The 13,615-nt window shown below is 41.0% G+C and overlaps 1 protein-coding gene across 1 annotated transcript; it reads right to left on the reverse strand.

Moving 5' to 3' along the window:
• Positions 1 to 487: 487 nt before the first annotated feature.
• On the reverse strand, positions 488 to 13,029 carry ZNF831 (zinc finger protein 831). The gene is made up of 6 exons (XM_088064735.1): positions 12,947 to 13,029; positions 5,304 to 9,497; positions 4,658 to 4,800; positions 2,815 to 2,984; positions 2,537 to 2,688; positions 488 to 2,242 (listed from the first exon to the last, which is right to left on the reverse strand). Exons 2-6 carry the CDS (start codon positions 9,465 to 9,467, stop codon positions 1,391 to 1,393), a joined length of 5,481 nt encoding a protein of 1,826 aa, XP_087920861.1. The 5' UTR covers positions 9,468 to 9,497; positions 12,947 to 13,029; the 3' UTR covers positions 488 to 1,390.
• Between the last annotated feature and the right edge of the window lie 586 nt (positions 13,030 to 13,615).

The raw sequence follows: 13,615 nt of genomic DNA on the forward strand, positions 1-13,615 counted from the left end.
CTTTTCTTCACAAATTCAATTTGTGTACTTCTCTGAATTCACATTATATGAATTCATTACACCTGAGATTCACCCCAATACCCACCAGATTGTCTGGGAGCACAAATACTGAACAGAGAAAGATAAAGGATAAATGTGTAGCTCTGTTTTGACAACCTCAAGCCTTGTCACATTTGTAGGACATTCAAATATACAATAATTGCACAGGACTTGGCACGTGGTTTATCCCTCTGAGTTGTTTGGGCATTTTTTTACATATACACATTTATTTTCTTCAGTTAATTTGTACTAGATTTCTTTCTATGATCTGTTTAATCTTTTACCCAAGCATGACTAAAAAGCAACTCCGAATATCCCATTTAATTAATCCCTATGTGTGAGTCAGAATACAAGAATAGTAGAAGTTTAAGTACAGAATTTTACTATAATGTGGAAGTGGAATGGTTTTAGTGCTTATCAGTTTAATCAAGCAAGTGAACACACTTGGTCAAATTGAAATATCTAATTATTTATTCACATAGAAACCAGTAAATTTTAGGGTTTGTAGCACAAAACTTGTTAAAAAAAGAAAACAATCTATGCCATATAGCTTCTTTACCCTCCTTAAAATGACATCATTGCAGTTAAAATTACAAAAAAAATTAAACATTCCAGATGACATCAGTTGGAGCACAATGTGACAAATATAATGAGAGAATCCTTGTCAGAAATTTTACCACAAGGAAATACCAATAGTTAACACCCATATTCTCCACCTAGAAATCAAGAATATTTGAGTAGATCTTGGCATAAAAGGCACAAAACACAAAGCAAGGCATGCTTGTGTAATTTCTCACACAGAAGCACTGACATTTGTGCAACATGGAAAAAGACCAGCATTTTTCCAGACTCTTCCAATATCACAGATCCTTAGGGAACAGATCTTCCCCTTAATGCCAGTGTGTCACTCCCAGTACAGAGGCAGTGACTAGAAGAAACAGGAATATAGAGAGGAGAGCACATCTGTACCCTTCCAGCAGCTGAGGAACTGAGGAAGCTGCTGCAGTTGGATTGTTGAAGTAACCCAATCCACTGCAGGCTTGGAGTAACACACCCATAGGCAGCCAGCACTTGAGGGAATTCTGAGACTGGCAGGAACATCAACAATGCTGGAAACCTGTCAGGAACACAGGGTTGCCTCTTGCATTTAAATGTGCCATGCCAGCCTCAAATGAGCATTTTCAAAAAAAGGTTGAGTCCTTGAAAGGAAGGGCTCTTCCAAAGACGGTGTTGCCTCTGGCACAGAGGAATGGCTTTGCTGATGTTAATGCGTTTCAGAGCTATGGATCAAAGATCCCTGGCATTTCCTGCTGTAACAGGCTGGCAGACAAGCCCTGGCAGCAGCCTGCTGCTATATTTCTATAACCAGCCTGTCCTCATCATCACTGCTCGTGTCATCATATTCCACCCGTGTTTGTTTCCTCATCATCTCTAAACCTCTCTTTTTGTATGTCTTGGGGGGTGTTGCAGAATAACTCTTGAACTCAGGGGATCTGAGAGTAACTGGAGAATTTTTAAAGGTAGAAGTAGCTGTTCCATGTGGCCTTCCATAGGGATTGGGCTGCAGGTGGGATCTGTTCCTGTCTGCGCTTCCGTGCAGCTCCAGGAGGTGCTGAGATAAGTCTGCCCTCTGTGAGTGTTCCCTGCTGGGTAACTGAGCCCTCGTGACTGTCTCAGGAACAGACTCTGCTTGTGATCCAAACAAATGTGAACATCCTGGCTGGGAGCTGGGAGCTGAATTTTCTGTGGGAGGTGAATGTGTGTTTTCTTCACTTGGAGGATTCCCCCTTCCAGAGGCCTGGATCACCAGGTCTGATATTCCAAATATTTGGCTCTCTGACTCTACCCTCAGAACGTTTTCCTGGCTTGCTCCTGGATGTAAGGAAAGAGGAGCAGCAGCCTCTGGGTTTGTGCTGTCAGGTTGGTCACCTGAGCCTGTGTTTGTAAATTCAGGGCAAGACCCAAAGGAAGCTGCCACGGGGTCACTGCGAAGGCTTGGCTGGGATTCCCCAGGCAGGGATGGCTGGAGCACGAGGGGCTGTGTCACCCAGCAGCAAATGGCCACGTCCCTGCTGAATTCCTGCAGGGATGTGTCAGCTGTGGAGGAAAAGGAATGAGCTGTCACAGCTATTCCCAGAGGAGCTGTAATGTTCTGGAGAGAGGCGTTTGTTCTTGGGTGTTCCCTGATTTGCCCAGAAATGTCCTGTAGGAATTAGGAGGGGAAAAATTTTACACATAAAGTTTTCAGTCTGGAGCAATTTTATCCAATTGATGCAAGTTTAATTGTTGTTTTAGCAAATTCTAACATTAGTAAGTTTTCATTATATTTTAACCCTCAAAAATACCTTTAACACATTGTAAATTATTTTAACCAAAATCTGTGATACAAAATAGGTTCAACTTCAACTTTAAAACAGCTGAAATAGTTCAGGTTTTAAATAACAATTCTTTTTTCTGTTAATAAAAAATAATACAAGAATTAAGGTACAATACCTACTTTTTTATCCATTTTGTCTTTTTGTTTAACCTGGTTTAGATTTTCAGTATGGGAAGATATTCCTGAGTTATTTTTTGCTTCTTTTTTCCTTCTGCAAAGTTGTTTGTCTGAGGTGGAATATGATGTGTCTTTCTGCAGTTGTAGATAATTTTCTATTGAAAAGACGTTGGATAAACTTTTACTTTGATTTTTATCACCTCACATGCTCGAACTTGCTACATTTCTCATCATATCACTGAAATAACATTAATTTTCACACAAATATTCCAAATACTTACCTTGCATCTTGGATTGAGGAGGATGGCACTTCTTATGCTTGTTAAATCTGGAGGGTTGGGATGAGCAGCCCTTTCTCAAAGCATCCAGAGCTCTGTTGGGAAAACAGGGCCTCTTCCTCAGCCGGTTCATTTTCAGCTGAGCAAATCCATGGATGTGCCTCCCTCTGTACCTGCAGTGCCAGGGGCATTGAGGGGATAAACAAATATGGGAGATGTAAGAGCAGACAGAGGAGAATAACACCACCTCATCAGGGGCATTAAAGTCTAACAGCAATTTATTACTGGGAAGGAGATGCTTGTTTATGTCCACTCAAAAAAAAATCTGGATTTTAGGCAAGAGACACATGACTACTTTATTATCTTTTTTTTTTCTCCATAGGATTCAGTAAATTGATTTTCTAAGAGAAAATTATTAAGGAATATCAGATCCTTTTTCTTATATCTGGAATTTTAAAACAATATATTTCACAAAGATTTGAACCAGACAGGAATCACCTGAGGCTCTGTGGCTGTTGGGTTTTCTCCTTTTCACTTCTTGAGTGCTACCTGTTCATCATCACTAAGGGACAACATAAGGATTTTGGTTATTTAGCAGACCCACATTAAATAATCCAGCTCTGCTTTATTTTTTACACTGTCTCCATCTTTTAGTAACTCTGAATGAGTGACACTAAAGTCCCATCCCTAAATCAACAGACTGTCACTTTCCAAAGAGCATGATGTAAATCTAAAAGGATGCACTTATTCAGGTGTTTGGTGTATTAGAAAATTAAATTACATTTGGTGGTTACCACTTGGGCCAGTTACCTACTAATAGGCATGACCTGAGCTTTCAGGACACTCTGCTTAATTAAATCCCTGCACTCACTGGATACAAATAAATTTGATATAAACAAATTCCTAGACCAGCAGGGGAAAAAAACCCACAACAGAACACCACCTGAAAATCAAACCAGAAAAAAGTCCTAGAAGAATATCACTCAGCTGGGTGACACAGACCTGAGTCTTCTATTTCTGTTCTTGTGACCCTGCAAAACTGCAGTGCTGTTTGCTGAACTAGACACGGTGATTAAATTACTGCCACTGATTTGTCCTCTAGGGAGTCACTCTCATCTGATTTTGCTCATGAAATAAAGAGGGATGTATGCACACAATATGTGTTCCTTACTGAAGCAATTCATCAGACATCCTGCTGCCCCACACTCCTGAAAGATTAGAGGGGAAATGTTCCATTGATATGAATTCCCATTGAAAGGGGGGGAGCTGTGCTGATTGAGACAATGTGCCCTTGATAGTTTAATGCTCAAATTCTTCCTGCTTTTTTATTTAAACCAAATGATCCTTTGAACTACAGATGGTTCTGTTAGTTTGTGTTAAACTTGATATTTATTCTTCTGACTTCTCTGGTGAATACCAGTTCAGGATATGGATCTTCCGAGGACAAAGGGCCTCGCACACTGCTCTGACCTGTGACAGTATTAAAGACAGAAGCATTTTGGTTCCCTTCAGAAAAAGTAAATGCTGACGATTCTGACAGATAACAGCAATTTCTAAATCATAGAAAGAGTCAACTGACCAGGCATCATCGTTCTGTGGAATATGTCCTGTTTGCTTAGAAAAGTCTGTTCCTAATAGTAAACAACACATTGATATTTTTACAGTTTACCTTTGGGGCCCTGCTGTGGTATAACAATAGCTCTTTCTGAGAGATTTCTCTTTTTTCTCCCCCAGTTTTGACATGGTTGCATTTTGGACATGACTTTTTTATTTTCTGTGGAGTCTTTACACGCATTACAACAAAATTATGTCTGTATCTAGTGAACCTGAAAGCCATACTCCTTACCATTTAGGGGTGACTTTAATCCTTTTCTGTTTGTGGCTTCTCTTGAGTTTAGCTGTTGAGAGTTTTTCCTTTTTGCAAACTACTGTTTTCTTCTTTTGCTCTGAAATATTTTTGAAAGAACCACCAGGAACTTCTGAGCTTAACTGTTGAGAATATTGGAAAAAAATTAAGTACATGAAAACTATGAATTACATTGACTGAGAAGTTGGAAATCTGTGCACTTTTAAAATAGCAGTGAACAGCATAGGAGTTAAGTAGCACAACTCTGTATTTAAGTCCTACTTTAAGTCAAATATTCATTTAGACTGAAAACAATGAAATACAGATGCTATTGGAGAAAAAATATTTAAAAACCCCATGAAGGGGGAAAAGTCAAGAAATAGAACTCTTCTCACTATAAGCATTCTGAAATGGTCAAGTGAAAGAAACTTAAATATTCACACAGAAGTATATCTTTCTGATGCATCAAATGAACATAAGACTTATCTTAAAAAAAACATAAATTGTAAATTCTGTATCAGCAACTGCCTGAAAATGTCCATAAATACACTTCTGATAATTATTTCATTTTTCTAATAAGAGGGTGGAGGTGGGCTGTCAGCCAATAACACCCTCTTGAGACAGCAAACAGGATTATTAATATTACCTGCTGCATCTGGTGTCCTTTAGAAAAGGATGAAACCAATGTTTTTAAGCTTGTGTTTGTTAAGCCATATGCCACAGTCTTGCTAATATTTCTCATTTTGAAAATGGAGATGTCGTATTTCGACAGGGTGCATTCCCTGCTGGGTTCCTTGTCCCAGGTGTGCATGGAGGGGTGGGCAGAGGCTGCATTCCCACTCTGCTCCGAGGGCAGGGGGAGGCTCCTGCTCAGACAGCACCAGGTCAGCCGGGGCTCGGCACTGAGGGATGGGAAGGTGCTCTTGGAGCCTGATACTGGAGAAATGCCAGAGTAGCTGGTCCTGTTATTGTGGGCCAGCACTGGGAATCCTTTGCAGTGAGTGTTGAGAGCGTGGCAGTAGAAAGTGCCAAAAGAATGGCAAAAATAAGTGGGGTTGTCTCTTGAGCTCTGGGAATGCTGCAGATCCTGCAGTGGAAGTGGGGTGTCCTTAAGGACGTGTGGACTTCCCACTCTGTCCCATCCCAGGATTGCTGGCTCTGCACTCTTGCTGGAAACTGATGTCTTTATCAAAGAGTCACTTCCCGAGCAAAGGTGATGTAAAGCCTTCCTCTCATCTTTGATGTCAGCAGATATGAAAAAGCCACTTGTATACACAGAAGTAAAGCAGATTTTCTTCTTCGGAGTCTGTGTAGAGCACGTACTTTTACTCATCCACTTCTCTTCTGTTTGTCGTTGATAATTTAATTTATTTTTGTTCTGTTTGTTTTTCCAATCCTTTCTTGCAATATCCTGCTGCTTGAAGTTTTGGTTATGAAAGGTATTCTCTGCTATGGTTAAGATATTTGTGGTTTCTGAGTTGACTGGTGAACAGAATCCTGAAGGTTTCCAGTTTGTGTGAAGATTCCATTGAATTTCTCCTTTGCCAGCCTTTTGTCTCACTTCAGATTTTAAAGGAGACCAAACCACATCACTGGAATGAGAATGGAGGAATGTGCTGCTGGAAGAGCAGGGTGGGGTTAAGGTGTCTGTCACAGGTGTGCCAGGTGTCATCTCTTGTTCAGATCGAAGCAAAGGTGACAGATCTGAAGCTCTCTTGTCCTGTGGCAATTGAAGGATATATTTTGGAGAGAAGGCATTTTGTTGTGGGACTGAACTTAAATGATCAGATTGTGGATCATGGCTTTTAGAAGATACATCCACAGCATAGTCATTGGGAAGTGGCACTTTTGCTCCTGTTCTTACAAGATGTGTTTTATCTTCTCCATGTGTTACATTGTGCAAAGCAAAAGAGTTAGAATCACTTCCCCTTAATTCAGACCCTAAAAATCCCACCAGTGAAGCTTTTGAGATACCTGCAGTGTGTGAAAGGTTAATGTCACTGTAATTCAGAGCTTGTGTGGGAAGTTTGATTGTTTTCCTATATTCCACATCCTCAGTGGCTCCATTAATCCCTGTGCTTGATTTTTGCTCCTCTGCTTTACTGGAGAATTTCACTGGAGCTGTGGGGAGACACTGGGTGCCAGGGCAATGGCCTCTCTCTGCTTCACTTACTGCCTTGGTTTCACTGCTGGGACTAGGGCAGGACACTGAAATCACATTTTGTCTCTTCTCCACTTCGAATTTCAGCTTCTTCCTTTCTGATGGCAAAGTCTGGGATTTCCCTGCAGTTTCTCTGTTGTTGCAGTGGACCCACGGGGGCGTCAGGCCATGCTGGCCACTTTCCTTAGTCCCGCGATGGTTCCCATAATTGTGTAAAGTGCTTTTACAATCTAATTCAAATGCACTGGATTCTTTCCCAGGGCTTGGTTTCTCCCGGTTGCTACTCTGTACTGGCAGGCAGTCATCATTCCTCCCATGGCTGCTCAGCTGACTCTCAGGATTTTGTAGCCTGAGCTCACCACTGCTTGGAGCCAGCAGTGTGCTGCTGCCAGCTGTGCGTTTCTCCGTGTCACTGCCACTGAGCTCTCGGGAAGTTTGGCTGGTTACAGCTCCGGCAGTCATGGAATGTGATGTCTCCATTAGGTTGGACACTCTGTCTGCAGTTTCCTCCGAGGACACATTCTCCAGAACACGATTACCAGCAGCAGAGGTTCCTGATTTACCCATGGTTGAAGCTGCTGTCACAAGGGAGGAAGGACTGTCAATTGCAGAGCTGCCATCTCTTTCCTTAGTTATTTCAGTGCTGCCAGCTGATTCCCTTGAATTAGGAGTCAGCTTTGAAATGTCTGTAATCTTATTCTCTCTTTGTTTAATTTTCTTGGCATTTTGACTGCTTTTCATTTTTTGGTAGATTTTCTTAAATGTTTCATCTCCATACATTTGCCATTTTTCTTGAGAGAACATCTTCAACTTCCTTTGATTGTGTTTCTTATTTTTAGCACTGATTACTTCTCCGGCCCCAAGCTTTTTAGTCCCTTTCAGCTCCTCTGACAGAGAAGGATGATCAGCCACATTACTTAGGGGCAAATCATCCACTGCTGTTTGTCTGACTAGAGCTCGGGGATGGCTATTAGGGAAATCCACTGAACTTGCAGCGAGATCGTTGCTAGGCAGCAAACCAGCAGTGCCTGTGTTTACAGACTGCTTAGTAAGAGAAAGTGGTTTTGAGCAACCTGGTTTGTCACATACCATCCTCGCTCCCTCCACAACAGGCAAGGAGTTGCTCCGAGTAACAGGCACAGTGTCGATTGTTGTGGAGAACTGGGTGGGAACTGAATGGAAAAACATTGGCTTGCATTTCTCCAGGGGTGCAAAGGTAGATTTTGCTGAACAAAGATTCTTTTTCCTATTTACATCACAAGTTCTGATATCAAAATGGAAAGAGTCTTTGTACGTGTAAGGCATTGGCAGGTCAATGCTTCCCTGTTTAGAAAGGACAGTTTTTCTGGGCCTGACATTGTCTAACTGGGTGTCATCCACCACACTTTTGTTGTGCGAAATAAGCTTTGAAATGTGTTCTTCCAGCCTCTTTTTCTCTAGCATCGAGGCTGTAGCTTTGTCAGCGGCCTCTGGCTTTGCAGTGCTTCCAGAGGCACACCTTGGGCTGCTGAAGGCAGTTTCATTTTCCAGTTCCGTGCTGTGCTCGTAGAGACTGTGCAAGGGGCTGGAAGATGTCATCTGCTGTTCTGTGCTGTCGGAGCGTGACAGATACCCCGAGTCGGTGCTCTCACATTTCTTCAGCTTGCAGTCCAAGGGTTTGTAATCCCACTGCTTCTCTGAAGAGGTTGCCTGCTGCCTTTGCAGCTGAATGTGCTTATTGGCAGTCGGAGATCTTTGCTCCTGCATCTTCTTTCTCAGACACGGACCATTTGGCAAAGCTCCTGGAGATGATAAACTTTGAGGTTCTCTTTCAGGATCCCCCTGATTAGCCTTTGAATGGGAGGACTGATTTATTGTTTCTTGATTTTCTGAAGCAGCTGATGAAGAGCTTGTTGCTGGCAGGGAGAGCTCATGAGGTTTCTTGGTGTCTGTTGCTGCACTGGTCTCTGAACTGGGTTGTCTGATGTGTATCCCCTGGTCTTCACTGGTGCTACTCAAGACTTTGCTGCCTTGGGGAGAGGTGGTGCTCTCTGCTGATCTCTCATTTTGTTCTGGTCCCCCACTGATGTCAGAGTCTGAGGGCAGCCTGGTGTTGTTGACGTGTGTTTGAGTTCTCCTGTGTTTATACAAGTTGCTCTGAGTTTTAAATGCAATGCCACAAGTGGTGCACGGAAAGGGCCTCTCCCCCGTGTGAGAGCGAATGTGTTTCTCAAGGACACTTGGCTTCAAACAATCTCGTCCACAGTGTTTGCAGATGTATTTCCCAGATTTTTTTGATTTTCCCAGGTTTCCAAGAGATGCATTTACACAAGAACTCGGCGATGATAAAACCGGTAGAGTGCTGACTATGCTGAGCGTTAGACTTTGCCCAAGCTGTTTCTGGAAAAGCGGCTGAGGCTGCTCCGTGCCTTCCGGGGGAAGCAGCGGGTTGAGGATGAGGGGAATGTTGCTGCCGTCGAGGTGGACACAGCTCCTGCTGGTCACCAAGGGCCCGTGCGGCTGGAAACAGCCTGGCTGGACGGGCTGGAACAGCGGGATCGTCAGGGCTTTGAGGTACAGGGGCTGGGGCAGGGCCGGGCCCCGGGTAGGCTCCGAGGAGCCCCGCGGGGCAGGGCCCGGGCCGGGATCTGCCGGGCGCTGGGCCTCCATGCCAGGGGCGGCTGCCGCGTGCTCATGGACCTGCCGGGAGGGGACACAACGAGAGCGGTCTGCAGGCAGCAAATAACACACACTGCAAATCACAAATCTTACATGCTGGTATTATACAATCATTACTTCCTTTCCCAATTAAATTGATTCAACTTTCATTTCTCCTCTAGGAGCTACAGTTCAGTGCGATGTAAAGAACACTGAACTTAAAACCACTCTTACAACCTATACCAAGTACCCAGAGAGTTTCAGATTTGCAAATGGAGGCTCTAAGCACACCAGAAATAATACAGTTTTAATTTTCTGGAACTATATTTCCATTACATATTTATATTGTGTTTTTAAATGTCATTAGTATTAATAATTTTTAATGCAGGAACACAGAACAGCTGAGGTTAAAGGGAACCTCAGGACATCTCTAGTCCAAACATCTGCTCACAGCAGAATCAGCACCAAGGTCAGATGAGGCTGTCAAGGTGTTACCCGTCTGGTTTTGAAAACCTCTGGGCATAAAAACTGCACGGTTTCTTTGGGCAACCGGTTCCAAACACAGGACATTAAACATGCCTGCATATTATCTGTGCTTACCCAATTTAAGGGAACTAAGGCCAAACACATTGGAACAAGTGGTGTAAAATGAAAATATGTGAACAAAATGGAACTCGTGTCCTGTTTTACAAGTCAGATTTGCGTAAATTTGTGCAAAGTAGAAAAGATGGTATCATAGGAAAATAGTGTGAGAAACTAAAGCTGGCTTTTGTGTAGACCAAATTAAATTGGTATAATTAATGGAGATATGGTGTACTGCTTGTTTTTAGATGCTTTCAATGCCAGATGAAAACATCTAGACACAATTTTTGAAAAAAGTGAACCTATTATTTTGAAACCTATCCTAATATATGCAGGATTGGTCCAAACTTCTTCTTATTTCAGCAAAAATTTGTATTGTCTTTTTTTCTTTCTTAGAAACAAAGGAGGAAACTATCAAAATAAGCAAGTTGAAAATTTTCTTTGGAAAAGTTAGGGGCATTGTAATTACAGTTTGGGTGAAATTCAGGTGATCCGTGAATGTTTATTTGATTCTTGCTCAGCTATGCTCACTGGATGCACTGGCTGCTATGAATAATGGGTTGTTCTTGTGCAAACAGACATTAGAAACCCATTTGGAATAACATAATCAGTGCTCAATTTGAAATCTGCAATTTGTTGCTTTACTGCATAATCTCTAGTGGTGTTTGTGTAACTTCCTTGGATCATTTTAATAGGTTATCATTACTGGGAAATAGTCAAAGAATTGCTTCAAAATGTGGCTTGAAATTTTTACTGGTTCAGTCCAAGAAAACAATATGTAAAATGAACTGATCTGTGCACAGCAAAATGTCAGATTTTGCCTTTTTTTCTTCTTCATGAATGTTATAAATTAAACTCAGTTATCAAGCACGGACTTTTCTTATACACTTCTGACATTTCTATGTGGAAAAATCACTTAAGTGGCTTTTTATTCTAGATAGTGACTATAATGATGAAAGAACGTTAAAAGAATATGGCTTGTTAAAGAAATTAAGTTATTATCCATATTGTGCAGTGTGGTTACCCCTACAGAATAGAAGTGAAATTCTCTAATTTGCAAAGTGATGTTATCAACATTTCAAGTCCATTTGAGATGGTTCTTAAATTATACAGTCACTTCTAAATTTAAATGCAGCATACAATAAGGGATAAGACATGAGAAAATGATACAAACTAAATATGCAGTGGTTTTTCCAAAATACTAAAAAAAGCCAAACTTTAGGGGAAAAAAATATGCTGCAGAGAACAGACTCCAAGAAGAAGAGTGAAGCCTAAATACCCAGTAGGTGGAACATCTAACAAGTACCACATCAGACAGAACAAGTCACTATGTCTTTGCTCCCCTCCCTCCCCCAGAGAGAAGTGTGGAAACACTTCCACTTACTTTACATTTCCCCCACCAGCCTGCTCCAGTGGCACAAACTTTCTCTCTCAGGTTTCCTCCCAGCCATGCAGATGATGGGCCCTTCAAGGCCACCACAAACAGATGTTTTTCATAGGAATCCTGTGGTTCCCAAGTACCAGAGGCTCTGTAATTTCACTTAATGCTGTTAAGTTTCTGGGGCCCACAACACAGTCTAAGTCTGAGACTCATTTCAGTGTTCTGTAATGCTCTACAAAGAAAATACCTAAGTGGTGACAGAAAATTTAAAGGAAAAGTTTTAAATAAAGCTCAACAAGTAAGCTAATGGTGATATTTAATGCACTTTTAAGAATGTAATAACACATAGAGATGTGTTAGTTTGCTACTTTTCACAGCAAGAAAAAGTACTTTTTTCCTGAGTGAAACTGCCGTGACTCATATTCTACTGGGGCAAATACCATCAGACTTTTCACATCTGTTATTTATATACCCAAAAAGGCCACTGTATTTCTTTGTACATTGACAAAAATAGCTTATCTCAAACTAATTCTGCCCCAAGGCTGATTCAGGGTAGTCCTTGCCTAACGTAGAACTTCCTCTGTTGGTTATGCCCTGGGCTCTGTTAGTGAGCATCCACCCCATGTTCTCAGCTGTTTGTAACTTGTGGCACTGAACTACCATCATAAGAACTTGATCCTAATTAGATAAGGAATAATTTTCCAATAAACAAAACCAAATTGCAAGATTTGGCCAGCTCAAAATTTTCTAAATTGAGTTTTTAAGCTATCAAAACTGGTCACTAAAATTCCATTAAATATAATTATTTTTTCCTAGTTTGAAATTCTAACTTCAGGTACACACCATAGGTAAGTCTGTGGAACACTGAAAAGTGGAGCAATTTCAGATAAAATATCATTGTAGCAGAAATTGTCTTAGTCAATTTATAACTATAAAATACTTTAATACAGAAGGTTGATTAAAAAACTCATTTTAAATCCAGTAAGTTCTATTTTTGTAGACTTTTCCCCGAATTCCAAAAACATTTAAAAAATTTTGTTTCATTTTGTCAGCACTGTTATAATAATTCTGGACTACACAATCAAAAGATTTTTGTCTTTTGCATGGCACATGCAATGCTCTGTCAACTGCCCATCATTATTAACCAAATTAATAACTAAACATGTAAATACTTATTTTCTGCAATTTCATATCATTTTTTTACAAAGCACTGAGCAGAGCTTCAGCCTCTAAGCAGACTCAGAGTTCAATTACTCAATCCCCCACCCTGGTCTGCAGGTATGACCTGGAGACATGACAGAGTTCCTTTATTTTTGTAACCCCACAGAAGCAGTTTCAACATTCTGAACATACACAGTGTACTCAGTTATACCAGGAATCTTTACCTTTACCTTTTTTAAAGCTTTATTTACCTTTTTACAGCTTTTTAAAAAGCTTTTAGTCATCCCTGCCTTAAATACCAGGGAGCAGAAATGGAAGTCTGGAAATAATTAAGTCTTTAGTCTGGATATAATTTTAGTTCACGTACCTTTGATTGATCCAGGCCTTTCAGCAAAAAAGTCTCATTTCTGTCAATACTTGATGCAAGCAGAGAGAAACGAGGACAAAGACTTGAAACAGATTAGAAGTAGGAAGTTGGGGTTTTCTTTTTTTTTTTTTTTTACATTTGGTGTCACGTTAACAACCTTCAGAAAACAGGAAGAGTTGAAATAGAAGAAAATGAAGTGTCATTTCAATCTCTCCGTATCCTTTATCACTATTTAATTAGGGAGCTCTAAACAAAATCTTCAAAATGTGGGGGGTTTGTACTCAGCTTTCAGTTGTATTGTCCTGAAATACAATGGTAGGGGTTTTCATTTATACTCCAAAAGATAATTTTCTTTTAACTTTACAGTAAAGGGCTCACTTAAGATATGTTGGGAAAGAAAACAATGGTGGAGAGAATACACTTGCTACATATGAAATGCTAAACTTATCCAGAGTGGGTGCTGTCCACCAGCTTCTTCTAATGGTGCCCTGTGGGATGGGAGAAAGCAGCAACCAGGTGGGAAAATGCCTCGGGAATGTTAAAAGCATTTAGGTCACACTCAACAAACATCCACAAACTTGTGGAAAGCTGCAGGGGAAAGAGGGTAGTGCACAGCCAAGTGCACTGAAAAGATAATTGTAAAAGATTAGATTTTATTTGTGGGTCAAA

This window comes from Pseudopodoces humilis, chromosome 19 (assembly GCF_049639895.1).
Source record: "Pseudopodoces humilis isolate 2021_Gansu_Grassland_sample_001 chromosome 19, ASM4963989v1, whole genome shotgun sequence".
Lineage (NCBI taxonomy): Eukaryota > Metazoa > Chordata > Aves > Passeriformes > Paridae > Pseudopodoces > Pseudopodoces humilis.

Bases quoted from the DNA above. Each gene is read 5' to 3' on its own strand.
- ZNF831 (XM_088064735.1), bottom strand. From the start codon at position 9,467: ATGGAGGCCCAGCGCCCGGCAGATCCCGGCCCGGGCCCTGCCCCGCGG. The intron at 2,689-2,814 runs GTAAGTATTTGG...TCTTTTCAATAG, and splicing joins TCCTCAATCCAAGATGCAAG to AAAATTATCTACAACTGCAG. The intron at 2,243-2,536 runs GTAGGTATTGTA...TAATTCCTACAG, and splicing joins AAGACAAAATGGATAAAAAA to GACATTTCTGGGCAAATCAG.